Source organism: Misgurnus anguillicaudatus, chromosome 10 (genome assembly GCF_027580225.2).
Source record: "Misgurnus anguillicaudatus chromosome 10, ASM2758022v2, whole genome shotgun sequence".
Classification (NCBI taxonomy): Eukaryota; Metazoa; Chordata; class Actinopteri; order Cypriniformes; family Cobitidae; genus Misgurnus; species Misgurnus anguillicaudatus.
In genome coordinates, this window is record NC_073346.2 from 15,923,652 (window position 1) to 15,938,960 (window position 15,309).

At 37.2% G+C, this 15,309-nt stretch overlaps 2 protein-coding genes across 4 annotated transcripts; one reads left to right on the forward strand and one right to left on the reverse strand.

Moving 5' to 3' along the window:
• The first annotated feature begins 577 nt into the window (after nucleotides 1-577).
• On the forward strand, nucleotides 578-8,438 carry LOC129447801 (macrophage mannose receptor 1). Of its 3 annotated transcripts, none has more exons than XM_055209668.2 (7): nucleotides 578-838; nucleotides 938-1,048; nucleotides 4,163-4,525; nucleotides 4,768-5,091; nucleotides 6,130-6,213; nucleotides 7,359-7,463; nucleotides 7,794-8,438. In XM_055209668.2, the coding sequence occupies exons 2-7, from the start codon at nucleotides 1,024-1,026 to the stop codon at nucleotides 8,180-8,182; spliced, it is 1,290 nt and encodes a 429-aa protein (XP_055065643.2). In that variant the 5' UTR covers nucleotides 578-838; nucleotides 938-1,023; the 3' UTR covers nucleotides 8,183-8,438. The 3 variants fall into 3 exon arrangements, with proteins under 3 accessions (XP_055065643.2, XP_055065644.2, XP_055065645.1); XM_055209669.2 differs by having other exon boundaries at nucleotides 941-1,048; XM_055209670.2 differs by lacking the exon at nucleotides 7,359-7,463.
• Nucleotides 8,439-10,033: 1,595 nt separating this feature from the next.
• Nucleotides 10,034-15,288, reverse strand: LOC129447804 (uncharacterized). The gene is made up of 2 exons (XM_055209676.2): nucleotides 15,165-15,288; nucleotides 10,034-12,428 (listed from the first exon to the last, which is right to left on the reverse strand). The coding sequence occupies exon 2, from the start codon at nucleotides 12,404-12,406 to the stop codon at nucleotides 10,349-10,351; it is 2,058 nt and encodes a 685-aa protein (XP_055065651.2). The 5' UTR covers nucleotides 12,407-12,428; nucleotides 15,165-15,288; the 3' UTR covers nucleotides 10,034-10,348.
• Between the last annotated feature and the right edge of the window lie 21 nt (nucleotides 15,289-15,309).

The window sequence follows — 15,309 nt, forward strand, 5'->3', positions numbered from 1 at the left end:
GTCTTTCATCCACATGGTGGACACTACTTGAGTATTTTAGCTTCATTTTCCAAGCATCTGACTGTGCCAAGTGTTTGTCTTGGGGGAAAATTACTTTACCTTACTAAAACATTTTCACTACATTCTAAAGCAACGAATCATACTGTGTATTCCTTTTACATTGCATATTAAAAGTGATTTAATACCTAATTAAATACAAAATGTGTTCTGAGTAAAAATTTGCTAGATGTATAATGTACTTAAATATTAAATATAAACCAAAACCTTGAAAGAAACCTAGTGGAGTAAAAATTATGATATTATGTTTTGGAATGTTTGTTTTCCAAAGAAAAACACTGATCAAATACGAATACTTAAAATGTACTTTTATGTAAAAATACTTAAGTAGAGTCCGCCTCTGGTAATCTGAGATGTGTAACATGATGCTAACTTGTCGTTATAAATTTAATGTGTTTTTTTTTAGTGTGTTTAGGCAAGATTACAGCTTTTAAACACAACACAATCCACGGTGTGACGTTTCATTTGCTTTGATGTGCAACGTGACCTGCCCACAGCATTCTCTTACAATGAACGCAAGTATAAATGAGATGAGAAACGCATTGTCGTTTGTCAGACGTCAAGGCAACCTTCAATCTTTCTACTAAGAAACATGTCGCCTCTAAGAAATATCTAAAGAGCCTCGTTCTGGTCTTGTGCAATAATTTGCTGAAGATTGCAGAGGGTTTTAATAACTTCATTTCTAAACAGGCTGAACAACATTCTTGAAGATAACCATGAGGCAATAGTTTGTTAGACTTCGGTCACGCAAGGAAGGAGTAAGACACATTTTGTAGCGAATGTAAGTCTTTAAACATGATTTTTATTTTAAAAAATTGTTCTGCAATTGCATATTTGTTAGAAAAAAATGTTATTTGTTTTAATACTTTTATTTTTTAAGGAGAAAAGGAGGCTCTATTTATGGACCATGGTAGTATGTTTTAAACTGCACACTGGGCTCAATGTTGTTCCTGAAAATACAGCAAAATGTTCTTCTTTCTCATCATCTTCGGTAAGTGCTCTAAACAAACTTACAGTATAGATATACACACAAACATATGCTGTAAAGAAGTTGGTTTAACTTAAAAAAGTAAGTTACCTGGTTGCCTTAAAATTTTGCGTTACTTCAAATTAAAAATATTAGTTTACTTTTTTGCACAACTTTTTTGAGTTAACTAATATTTTAAAGTTGAATTTATTTAAAATTCTAAGGCAACCAGGTACCTTACACCAGTGGTTCTCAAACTGGGGGCCGCGAGATGGTGCCAGGGGGGACCCAGTTTTATGAGATTTTATAAAATACATTAATTTATCATGAATTCTGTGTAATTAAAACAAAAAAATATAAGGCTACTAGCCAACAGCCCTCTTTTGAATCATTTTATATGTTTTGTTTCATAAAAATGTTACATTTTAGCACAAATTTGTCATAAATTTTCGCGAAGAAATGCACTGGACACAAGGGGGGCCGCACGCTGAAAAAGTTTGAGAAACACTGCCTTACACTGTAAAAAAGCATTTTTGTTAAATCAACATTTAGAGGGTATGCATTGATGGCATTTTTCCACGTGATCACGCCAGAACTCCCCCTGTTGAGTGGCAAACGTTCAACAAAATGGTTGGTTTTCATAGCGACTGCTGCGAACATGCCAGTAAAACTGACTATTATCAGCTTAAATTGAATTTAGTTGGACTTGATGGCAGAGGTGGACAATACCTAGTTACATTAGTTACATTATCCAAGCATCTGTGCTTTTTTAGGATGTTTATATTGGGAAAAATTTTACTTCACTACATTTTAAAGCATAGAATCATACTGTGTATTCTTTAATATTGCATATTAAAATTTATTTAATACCTAATAACGTCAAAATTGTGTACTTTTACTTGAGTAAAAGAACGTTAATGTATTTAAATATTAAATGTAAAACAAAAACTTGTATTCATTAAATGTAATAAGAGTAAAAATTATGATAATATGCTTTGAAATGTATGTTTTCCAAAGAAAAACAAGGATAAAATACAAATGCTTGAAAAAATACTTTTAAGTAGAAAGTAAAACCTCTGCTTGATAGTGATCCTAGCAACTTATCAACCCACCCGTCTGTGGACGTTGGCATGAATGATCAATTTATTTCTCCTTTTGGTGTTTTTTGGCATTCTGTAAAACGATAGCTCTGCATTCTTGTTAATCTGTACAGTCTATCGCACAACAACTTTTTCCCCATTTAGACGCGTTTTCCCCGTGTTTTTTTGCTGATTTCACACTGTAAACAAATTCTGCCGCTCTGTCTTTTGCCACTCTTTCTTTTGCCACTCAGTGGGCGTAACCGCAGGCACTTTCGCCGAAGGTTATGTCACGTGCATACCCTCTATATTTTTATGCTACTTTAATTTAACAAAATAAGTTCAACTTGTTTTTATAAGTTATGTCAACTATTTACAAGTCAAAATTAAAAATAGTAAGTTAAATTCACTTGCAAAACCAACAAGTCCATTTAAGTTTACTTTTTCAAGGTTGACAAAAAAACTTTTATACAGTGTATACATATGCACCTGTAACCATATATTTCATTTGTGTGTATGAAGGATGGATATATGATTTATCATAGTGTTAACATATATTTTAAAATAATTTTCTGTACAACTTGACTTTAATGCTCTTAGGTCATAATAAACTTTGTTTGAAATCACACAGTCTATATGCATTATTATGTGTTATACAACAGTTCTTTCTGGTTCTCGAATCTGATTGGCTAAGAGCTATGCTATATTGTGCTGATAACGGCACTGTAACCGCTTCACCTTTCGTATTATTCCGCCACCTAGTGAATGGAGGTCCTCTAAACAGGCTCATCTCTGAATGGAGAAACTGCACCCACACACGGACCTGGACACACACACAAACGCGCTGTTTTGAATCACGTTCCGTGTGTCTCATTAGTTCACTAGCTCGTAAATCAGTCTGTGCATCCCAATCGGAAGTTATTATTCCGTCAACGAACAGCGCTCTTGGATGTTACGTTAAACTTAATGGGATTAATGTCTTGTCACGTCGTGTGGACACTTGGAAAGAGGATTGTAAACACTCATTTTCTGGAGCTATATCTCTTATCAGAACGCGAAAACACCGTGGAACTGCAGGTAAGCACCGCAGCTTTTAAATGTGGACATTGATCATTTATTTTATCGTGACGTGACTATTAAAACATGTTATGAGATATCGCCACTGATATATTTATAAGCAGCATGCAAAAACATCTCTCTGACACTTATAAAAAACAGTTTTATATAGTACTGACAAGAACAAAGTTTAATAATAATCGAGTGCTCGTATCGCGTTAAGAGTAAATGGGAACGCAATAGTAACATTATACAAATATAGTTTTATTCACTTTTACCTCGCGCCAAAACAATAACAACACAAAAGACACTAAATATGAATAAAAAACGAGTAATAGTTTGATCATGACACCAAATATTGCTGATTTGATCTCATTTTGACGATCAAAAACAAACAAGGCCGACATTAGAGCCAGGGAATCTCTGTCAGAGATGTAGCCCAGAGAGGGCGGTGGTCAGCGGGGCGAGTGAACACTGATGTCCGCTCATGCTTTGGTTCTCATTCGTACCGAATCTCACTAAGCAAACGTTCAAACAGGCGCTATCTTTACTAATCGACTGCAGATTTAAATATAATACATATACATTCTCGACTGAACTACTCTTAAAACTAAACTTTGTGACCAAGAAACGGTAATATAAAGAAACGGCTTTTCCGTCCATTGAGTTGTTATGAGATTCAAAGCAGCCGAAAGTGTTTCCTGTCATTCTGGCCGCTGTCAAATCCGTGGCGGAAGAAGTAGTTCTCAGACAAAGAGGCTTTTAAAAGAACTCCGTTGCTGTTTTCTAGTTTTCATTTTTCAAACGTGTGCCGTCGAACTGTTGTATAAAAGCAATATCGCTCTCGGAGTCGTGTGATATAGCTCTATATCATCACGGATGTGATTGCCTCCGGCACTCGGCCTACGGCCTCGTGCCTCTGGCCTAATCACAGCCGTGATGATATAGAGCTATATCACACTCCTACTCGAGCGATATTGCTTAAATATTGTGTTTTTTACAGGACTCCTCACCTGCACTTTAAGCCAAATACCTCACCAGTATCACATAATAAGCATAGGAAAGAACTGGACTGAAGCTCAGAGTTACTGCCGAGCAATGTACACAGATCTGGCAACTGTAGATAATACAGATGAGATGAACAGCTTGTTCAAAAGCATATCTGATGTGTCACAAGATATGTATATTGGACTTTATAGAGGTCAAGTGTTCAAATGGCACTGGTCTTTGACAGACAGTTCTTACAAAAACTGGAAACCTGGAATTTCAGATGGAAATCAGGAGACTTGTGCTGTAATGGATGGGAACAATGGAAAGTGGTTCATTGACAAATGTGAATCAAAGAGACCATTTGTCTGCTTTAATGGTAAGATTGTCAACAGAACCTCTAAAAAGCCATATTTTCATCTTTTATCCAAAGGGATTGACATTGCATTACAAAGTATACATTGAACATAGGTGTGTTTCATTTGAATCAAACCCATAACCTTTTGCGATTGAAATACAATAATTAAGTGTTGGATCCAATGACAACAGTTCAACATTGTACTGTACCATATTAAGATCTGATGCTGTGAAACTAAACATCTGTTTATAATTTTTCTGTAGCAACAGCCAGTAAAAAGTTTATTCTCATTACTGATAACAAGCCCTGGACGGACGCCCAAGAATATTGCAGAACCTTCCACACAGATCTAGCCAATCCCAAAGACTCCTCAGAAAATCAAGACGTCAAAAACACTGCAAAGACAAATGTGTGGATTGGATTATTTAAGGACTCTTGGACGTGGTCGGATCAGAGCAGTATATCCTTTCGTTTCTGGAGCTCCAGTCTTTCAAGTAGTCAGGATTGTGCTTCAATAATGGTGAACCAAACAGGGAGATGGAATGAGGTCCAATGTAGTGTCCCTCTGTACTTCATTTGTTATGGTGGTGAGGATTTGTATAAACAGTAGCTGCTCGGCAGCATTTAAAAATAGTCATTGTTAAGACACGATCCTGTGGCAACATCTTTTGTTGTTCTAATCCAATCTAAACCCAAACTCTATAGGTGCAATGTGGGACTTTTAATAGGATCTGACAGAAATGCAATATACATATACATAAATATATTATCAGTGGTGTATAAAGACCTTACATAATAAACTGTTTTGTTTTTATTTTCCTAAAATGAGCAATTTTTATCCACTGTACATCTACATACACCGCGGGTCCCCTTACATGAAAGTCGCTGTCATGTTTCTACAGTAGCCCTAAACAGACAAACTGTTCTACAGAGCGCATTTCGTCCCTACGTTGTCTCAGACAACATGTTTGTTCTGTGGCAGCTACCGTAGCTTCTCTTTGTGTTTCGAAATTGAGGTTGGTTGTAATTCGCAATCTTACCACTAGATCCTGCTAAAAAACCCACACTAAGCCTAACACTAAAATCTAATTGGCTTTCAGGAATATTGTTTCAGGACAAAAAGGATGTTGACCCTGGAATGGGAAAAATTGCTAAATCAAGTTCACACATTTCATATTTATGCATTAGAAAGAATTAATCACATATTCTGCTTCTCTTTCATTTCCGCAAGTGCTCTTTTTTAGCATAGGGTATTTAAATGATTCATGTTTTATCAACTGCGGCTAAAGCAAACAAATATGTTTGTGAAATCAAGGTTAAAGTCTTATAATCTAAGAATGAGAATGTTTGATTTCACATTGATTTCATTATTTGAAACTAATGTTATATTTTATGTTTATATATATATATATATATATATATATATATATATATAAGGTCCTAATATGTACCATTTAGGTATCTATACCTTTGGAGTACTAATATGCACTCTTTGGGTACATACAAAGGTGTACCTTTTGCCCAGTGACAGCTTTAGTACTTTTATTTCTGAGAGTGCAGTTAAGATTTTAAAGATCTCTCTTGTAATATTTAAAATAATGTATCTTTTAATGTTGACTTTACAGATTTGAAATCTCAACCAACCACTAAACCAGTGACACAACCAGCAGCCACTCAGAATCACAACAATACATCTTCTGCACCTTCATGTATGTAATGTTTACCACATTCCTCTACATTTCATACATTTTCTCAGATTGTTATTGAACAGTCTACATTTGAATGTCTTATCTTAAAACCAAAAGTAAACGGGTTTTCCTACACTCTCATGATAAAAAGGTACAAAATGTACCTTTTTGTCACTGGGGCGGTTGTTTTTAAAAGGTCCTATTATGTACCATTGAGGTACCAGTATGTACCTCTAAGTTACCAGTGTGTACCTTAGATGTACCAATATAGACCTTTTAGGTACAAAAGTGTACTTTTTGAAAAGGTACACTGAAAAAAATGATTCATTGAATTTAATCAATTTTTTTAAGGTAAGTGGTTGCAATCAATTTATTTAAGCTACATTTAAACAAAAGTTTTATATTTTATTTTACGTTACTAATCCTTTTTGTTTAAATGTAGCTTAAATAAATTGATTGCAACCACTTACCTTAAAAAAATTGATTAAATTCAATGAATCATTTTTTTCAGTGTACTACCCCAGTGAGACATGTTCATGTACCTTTTATTCTGAGAGTGTACACTGTAAAAAATACTTTGCTGCCTTAACATTTTTGTTAAATCAACTCAGATTTACAAGTCATGTCAACAGAAATGAGTTGTCACAAATTATAAAATATAGCTGAGAAAAGTCAACTTAATTTTATAAGTTATAACAACTCATCTGTAGTTATAACAACTCATCTCTAGTCAAGATAAGTAATAGTAAGTTAAAATGACTTGTAAATCCGAGTTGATTCAACAAAAAATTTTAGGGCAGCAAAGTATTTTTTACAGTGTAGCGGAAGATCTGCATTCAATAAAAATGAACAAATAAAATATATCAAATCCGTATTTAATGTAAATATAGCCACTTTACTGTCAGGGCTTATTTCTGCGATAACAACCTGCTGCCTATACGTTATCCCTGACTTTAAAAATTACTCCAATTTGTAACACCTAAAATATTTAAACAATTTAAACTTAAATGTTTCACTTAAAGTGAGAAAATGGAAATGTAAGTAAAAAAAACTTTTTAGGCATTACCAATTGAAGTAATTTTTAAAACTGATCCAATTTGTAGTTTTTACAGTGCATGTTAACCAACAATTTATTATTAAAAAAAATTAAATTTCCTCTGTTCCAGCTTCCCTTAAGCCACCTCAAAACATTACAGAGAAGAAAAGTACAGACACACAACCAACACAAATACTACACACAACCACAAATAACACAACAAGTGCAGTACAGGGTAAGAGATATTGAATGTACTGTATCTTTGTAGTTAAATAAAGAAGTGTATGTAGGCTACAAGTAAATGAAGTGTTTTGATATAAGGAAACTTAAAGATGCATTGAGCAGAGACACCTTTTAAGATTTACTGGTTATTTATTGATTACAAATAATAAACATTGGCATTACATATATGCATTTAGTAGATAACAGAAATTTTCAAAGCGACTAATAGTGCATTCAAGCTATACGTTTTATCATAATGCTCTAGAGAAACATATAAACATAATAATAAAATGAAAACTTAAAATACTTAAACCTTAATATACACCATGTTTGTGTCCCACAGATAACTTGATTCTGGTCAATGAAAAGATGACATGGCTGGAAGCTGTGAGTTATTGCAGAAAGCATCATGTGGACCTGGTCTCCATTCACAGTCAAGAGCTTCAGGATAGGACAGCACAGAAAGCCACCCAGGCCTCCACTTCACACGTATGGCTTGGTCTCCGTTATACATGCAAATTCAACTTCTGGTTCTGGATAAAGAACACAGAAACTGGCTGCTACCAGAACTGGGCACCTGGTCATGGGCCATATGGTTATGAGGAGTGTGAACTGTCAGGAGCTATGGAGTCCACTGGGGGGCATCAGTGGGTAGGGAGACCAGGGAGCGACAGGCTTAATTTCATCTGTTATAATTGTGTAAATTGCCAGTTATGCAATGATGTATTTTAACATCAGAAATATAGGGCTGTGAATAGCTGCTGGTATGATGTGATATCATGTGAATTGTAATGTCTTGAATACAGAGAACCTTACAACAAATCAATATAATGTAACTACAATAAAAGTAGTAAAAGTGTTTTGTGAACATAATGATTGCAGGTAAATTGAGCATTTTGCATATGTTTCATTTTTCAACTTTGTTAAATTAACCTTTCATTTAATTTTATGTTCATTTGTACAAATAAATGTTGGATTGAAGACATTACTACTGCATTATTTCATTCAAACAAACATTTTAATTCTTCATTCATTGTTAATGTTGTCAAAACATAAATGAGCCTGTTGCAATGTAAACTTATTATAAACCTACTATTAATTATTTTTATTCCTTCCTCTTTGCTCTTTCCTACCCTATTATGTGTGCTTAATTATTCTAAAAATTAAGCTCTATGGGGTGGTTTCCAGGACAGGATTAGCTTAAACCAAGACTAGGTCTTAGTTTAATTAGGAAATATAACTAGTTTTAACAAACATGCCTTACTAAAAACATTACATGTGCTTTTTGAGGCAAAACAAAGAGCACTGGTGTATTTTAAGATATGTCAGTGCAAGTTGTTTTCAGTTTGGACAGCTCTTACATTTATTTTAGTCTAGGACTAATCCCTGTCCGGGAAACTGCCCCTATTTGATTTCCTTTTATTTTCACCTCTATCAGGGCTAGTCAACTGGCTACTTCCAGCAGATAATGCACCATGTCACAAAGCTCGAATCATTTCAAATTGGTTACTTGAACATGACAATGAGTTCACTGTACTAAAATGGCCCCCACAGTCACCAGATCTCAACCCAATAGAGCATCTTTGGGATGTGGTGGAACGGGAGCTTCGTGGCCTGGATGTGCATCCCACAAATCTCCATCAACTGCAAGGAGCTATCCTATCAATATGGGCCAACATTTCTAAAGAATGCTTTCAGCACCTTGTTGAATCAATGCCACGTAGAATTAAGGCAGTTCTGAAGGCGAAAGGGAGTCAAACACAGTAACATAAATGCAAATAGAATTACCACCACAAGGTGGCAGCATTGTAGATCCTCTGCTATTTTCCATCCTTTAATCCAGTGGTTCCCAAACTTTTCAGCGTGCGGCCCCCCTCATAAACGATGCATTCCTTCGCGGCCCCCCAAAGAAAATTTGTGACAAAAACTGTTGTAAAACTCTAAAATTATACAAAAAAGTAGTGCTTTTTAGGTTTAATTACACAGAATTCATGATAAATTAATGTATTTTATAAAGGGGTGGTTTCCTGGACAGGGATTAGACTACTCTTAGACTAAAATAAATTTAAGAGCAATTCAAACGGAAAACAACCTTCACTGACATATCTTAAAATACATCAGTGCCCTTTGTTTTGCCCCAAACTGCACAAAAGAAAAGTTTTTAGTAAGGCATGTTTGTTAAAACTAGTTATATTTCCTAATTAAACTAAGGCCTAGTCCTGGCTTAAGCTAATCCTTGTCCGGGAAACCGCCCCAAAATGTCATAAAACTGGGGCCCCCCTGGCACCATCTCGCAGCCCCCAGTTTGAAAACCACTGCTTTAATCTACACTCTACAGTTATAATTCAAACTAATAATAGTGTGGACAGACAAAACACTAAATTGACTATCATGAGTCATGATTATTACATATTTGAGAAGTTTTTTAAGCTAAAACTACAACTGGTATGATACTGGACAATACATACACTGTAAAAAAATTCCGTAGAAATTTCAATGTTATTGCAGCTGGGTTGCCGGTAACCCACCGTAGACCCAAATGTATGCCATCCACTGGCAAGAGTTTGTTCAAAGTTAAATGAATTCTAAATATCAACAAGTCTTTATCTTTACAGAATAAAACCATACAATAACAGCCTCATGCAAAGCATTCTGGGAACCAGAAATCATCATCAACCTTTTTCTGTTTTTTGCTTCAGATTTTGTTTCCCAGAATGTTTTGCTTGATGCTGTTTTTTTAGTTTTACTCTGTAAAGACAAAGACCCGTAAATGTTTAATGTTCATTTAACTTTGAACAAAATGCCGCCAGTAAAAAACATACATCCAAATCCACGGCAAGTTACCGGCAAACCAGCTGCAATTTCTACTGATTTTTTTTTACAGTGTACAGTATTCCCTCAGATGTATTCAGCTGCTTCTTCCTCACTGAATCCAGCTTGCACATTCTCACAAATTTTCTTGGCTTTCTCCTGAGGAACTTTGGGAAGAATGGCTAGTAACTCTTGCTGAATCTGTTTTTGTCTTTCAATGCTTTTTCCAGTATACTCCTTCTTTTTCTCCTTAACAAACTTTGAAATGCCGTTTTTTGCATCCTCACAGGAGTCCTGGAACCTCTTACGCTTCTCCCCAAATTCTGGATCACTTTCTGGATCCATGGCCATCAGAATGCTCAGTGTGCCGACATTATCCATCAGGTACTTGTTGGACACCTGTGTGTATGTTCTTGAGATCATATTGACCAGACTAGCAATGTCACTGACTTTGAAGGCTTGCTTGTAGAGGAGGTCTATTGCGAATGAATTGGGATCATAGGATAGGCCTTTGGGGTTTGAGCATGTTAAGACAAAGTCTTTGAGATCTGGATTGAGGTTGATTTGCACAAGGTTGGAAATCATCTGAAAGAATTGAACCATTTTCTGCCACCGCTTCTGCAATTGTCCTATGGCATCCATACCTTTTGTCAGCATCTTTATGGTGGTTTCAAAGTCGATTTCATCGAGTTCACATTTTCGCATAGAGATCAGGATTTCGTCTAATTCCTTCATGTTTTCTTCTTGACTCTGCACACTTTTTTCTCGGAGCTCCATCGCCTTTTGCAACTGAGCTTTGTTTTGTTCTATGAGGAATCGCGCATTCTCCGAAACCCTCTGTGCTGGATTCATATTCTTTTGCTCGGTTGTTTTTTTAAACATCATCGGTGGTTGTGGAGAAATAGCTGGGGACTGTGTCAAAGCTTTGCTTTTGCTATCAAACACACAGGCAGAATTTTTTAAATCCAGGACCTCCTTTATTATCTTCATGCATGTGGCTTTGTCACATTTGCCTTCTGGTGCATAACGTGCTAACTGCCTACATATGTTAATGGCCTTTTGGCATAACACCTGAGCTTGGGCTTTACTCTGGCAATCTGAGACTTTCTTTAAATCACCATTAATTCTTTTAAACTGCTTTTCTATGAAATCAGTTTTTGTATAATTCTCCTTCTGATCATACAGATTCTTCCAGTCAATCTCATTCTCTTTGCCACCCGCAAACATATTTTCCTCGATAGCAAGCACAAGGGCAAGAATTTCAGCAGACTTACTGCATGATATGATGTCATCAATCACGATCACATCACTTCCACCTCTCGGTCGAAGCTGACCTTTAACAGCCTGCTTTACGCTTCGAGTTGGCTTGGCTATAAAGGCTGCCAGCCCATTCACAAGTGCATTGACGCTCTGAAATATTCCTCCAACAATTTCCATCCCAATCAAATTCCATCCAGTTGGAAGAGAATCCAGTGCTTTCTTGTAGCTTTCTCTAGCTCGCTTTACTTCAGCATCAATGTCTTTCATTGCTTTCTCCATTCTTCTCTTGGTTTCTTGTGCTGACTGCTCCCTTATTTTGGCCTCTTCTAGTTTCCTCTTCATCTCCTGCATCTCTTTGCCATAAAATGTTTTCGAATTTAAACATGCTTCAAATAGTTCCTGGATAATGTTGACCACCTTTCTGAAATAGTCTTCTGTTTCGATTGACAATTTAAGACATTCCTCTGCAATGACTCCGATACTCTTTAGCTGATTAGGAAGATGTGCTTCAATGACTTCATTATTGCCACAGAACAGAAGCTTCACTGCGGTCTTCATGTAATCTGGAACCCGGGCAGTATGGAGACTTATTTTATCCATGTTTTTATGGGCCTCATTAAATGCCCACCAACCAGAGTTACACACTTGCATGAGGCAAGCTCGAAAGGATTCTGGGTATCTGATGTGTTTGTAACCACCTGCGGGGGGATTTTTATTGATAGAGAAATCTGCTGTGGAGGAGATGCATGCCAGCTCACCCAAAATAGCTATGGATAGCGGTGCTGGGGTCAAATACTCTTCCCATGAGTAGGACAGCAGTTGAGTTTGGTTTCTCATGTCCTCTGCAGTGGTAATGCGTTGGGTTCTCAAAGTGATGGAATCCATGACTTCTAAGTTTCTTTGTCCTCTGTCATAAAAGAAAATAATTTATTTAAAAAACCCACTGATTTTTAGATTTAAGATTTTATTCTGACATCAACTTAAGGAACTCTTTTACCGAACCTTTAGTTTTACATGTGTATGTTTCTAAATATTATTAGATATTTGTTATTAGTTACTCATAGAGATATGTTTTTGTTCAAGGTCAGGTTGTGTCCTTATTCTCATTTAAAATGTAGCAAGTCTCCAAGTTTCCCTGTATGTTACAGCTATTTAATCAAATTAAATCACTGTCTATCAGACTTCCAGGCAGGACCCAATTCACCAAAGGTACAACACAAACGAAATACACAAGACAATCAGGTGAAGATAAATGTACTTACAAAACGTACATTACACACAGCTAAAGCACCACTGACAAAAATACAAGCAACAGAAACAAAGGCAGAAAGTGAAGCGCTGCATTACAAACACATGCAATTGAAGAGACTGCCAATTAAAGGGGACATATAATGAAAATCTGACTTTTCCCATGTTTAAGTGCTATTATTCTATCAACCTAGAAAATGTGAAAAGCACAACCCAGTAAACCATTCTTTGGAAGCATGTGAAGGTCATTGAAATGTGTCTCCCCCTGTGATTTCAGAAAGGGATCATCTTATAATAATACCGCCCCTCGAGGGCGCACTCACACCATCCAAACCAAACCGCGCTCGGGCGCGTTTGACCCCCAAAGCCTGGTTCGTTTGACTAGTGTGAGTGCTCTGTTCCGCGCCCGGCCGCGGATTGGTTAATCGCGCCGCGGCCGGGTTGCAGAGGTGGGCCGGAGCGCGGTTCACTTGGGCTGAGGCGCGGCTGTGGTGTGAGCGCAATCGCGCCTGAGCGCGATTCAAAAGGTGAGGACGTCAGTTGCGCGACCACTCACCTTCATCTGCCGCCGTAAAAACCTTTTGATGCGCGCAGCGGGGTTACGTGAATGTCCGAGCTGCGCACGTGACAGATCAACTAAGCAATATGATGACATGTATGAGGGCTGTCTGTAATCGTGCACCAAACGACTCCGAATAAAAAACACAGACCTATCATTACGGTGGGTCACATTATCCAAACCAAACCAAACCATGCCCCAGCGCGAATGTCACCCCTCCCTACTCCCCCATGTGCACGCACTCACACTGTACTTTTATCGATCCGAGTCCGGGCGCGCTTTCGTCATTAAGATGCGATTTTTTTGAAAAAAGCAGGAAGTAAAGCTCTCACTGAACACTAACGCTGCGTCCGAAACCGCCTACTACATACTATATAGTACGCGAAAAGCAGTAGGCGAGGCGAGTAGTATGTCCGAATACATAGTATTCGAAAAACAGTATGCGAAAAGTACCCGGATGACCTACTACTTCCGGTTAGATTTTGCAGTGTGCATACGATGGACGCTTCACTATCCCATGATGCCCCGGACGAGGAGTTATCCAGCGAAGAAGAAGAGGCACGCGGTTGTTTTCGCTAGGGGGCAGGGTTTCATATTTTCTTGAAGCCGCCCTAGGCACCGCCATTAGCTAGCGGACCCCCACCTGCTCTTAGCATTCCATTGACTCCCATTCATTTTGGCGTCACTTTGACAGTGAATAACTTTACATCTGAGGCGTTTAAAGACTCAATTTGTGCATCAATTATTTCTTAAGAAACACGAAAATGTATAAAAGGCTCCATTACCTTGTATCTTACGTTATGGCCCAGTAAAAGCAGTTTTAGTAAAACTATGCTAACGATTGCGTCATAACCACGCGACTCTCTGTCGCACAGTTGAGAAATTACCGTATGGACAGGAGGAGAAGCGCATATAGAATATGGCGTACTGGCGTTAAACTTTAAAATAAATAAATACTATGCAAAATGACAAAGTAATTAATCAGAATACTAAATATACTTAATACAAAATGTACTCCTGTTCACGCTCGCCGTTTCTGCAAGATTCATTGGGTGATTCAGATTTCTCTTGGCACAGCTATTAGAAGACTTACAATTGTCAGACAGGTTGCTCACGTGACCAAGCTCAGTTTGAGTCTGCGCAGTACGCTCGACCCCCCGGAAGTGTGAGCTTCTAATTGGCTTCACTTGTCCCCGTTGAATACAACGGGGTCGCTGTGTCCATTTCTTTTACTGTCTATGGTTTTCGCGCTAAAATGACATGACGTGATGACGACGTATGTCACGTGATGTAGCAACATGGCGGATGTAGTACGTCCGAATCTCATTCATACTACCAGGATTCATACTATACAGTACCTACTGTTTTAATGGCAAGTAAGTAGGTACTTCATCTAATTCAGTACCTACAGTATGCGGTTTCGGACGCAGCCTTAATCTGCACTATCCAACAATGTCACTGCCATTTAGTGCAGTGATCAGCTTATTTGCATTTTAAAGGACACACCCAAAAATGGCACATTTTTGCTAAAAGTGTCAAATTTAACATGCTATTATAAATTATTTATATGGTATTTTGAGCTAGAACTTCACATACATAATCTGGGGACACAACAGATTTGTTTTACATCTAAAAAATTCCCGTGAAATGTCCCCATTAGGATAATACTATCTCAAGTTGTCCTTATTACTCCAATTAACTAGAACTTTTCATTGGAATTTTCTACACCACTGCATGAATTTATTGATTTACTACTACTACTGAACAGAAAGGAATTATATAGTCTATGAAACTTTTTGGTTTTGAGTTTTGCAAATACAAATGAAATTGCATTACCTGTTTAAGTATGAGTGCTGTTGTGTCAGGTCTGATGAGATGCTGTTGAAGTGGTGAAATCGACATTAGTGTTCAGTTTGCAGTGCTGCACCCTGGCCCTGTTTATACATTTCCAAATGCCTTACAGGAAAGCACTTGACTTATA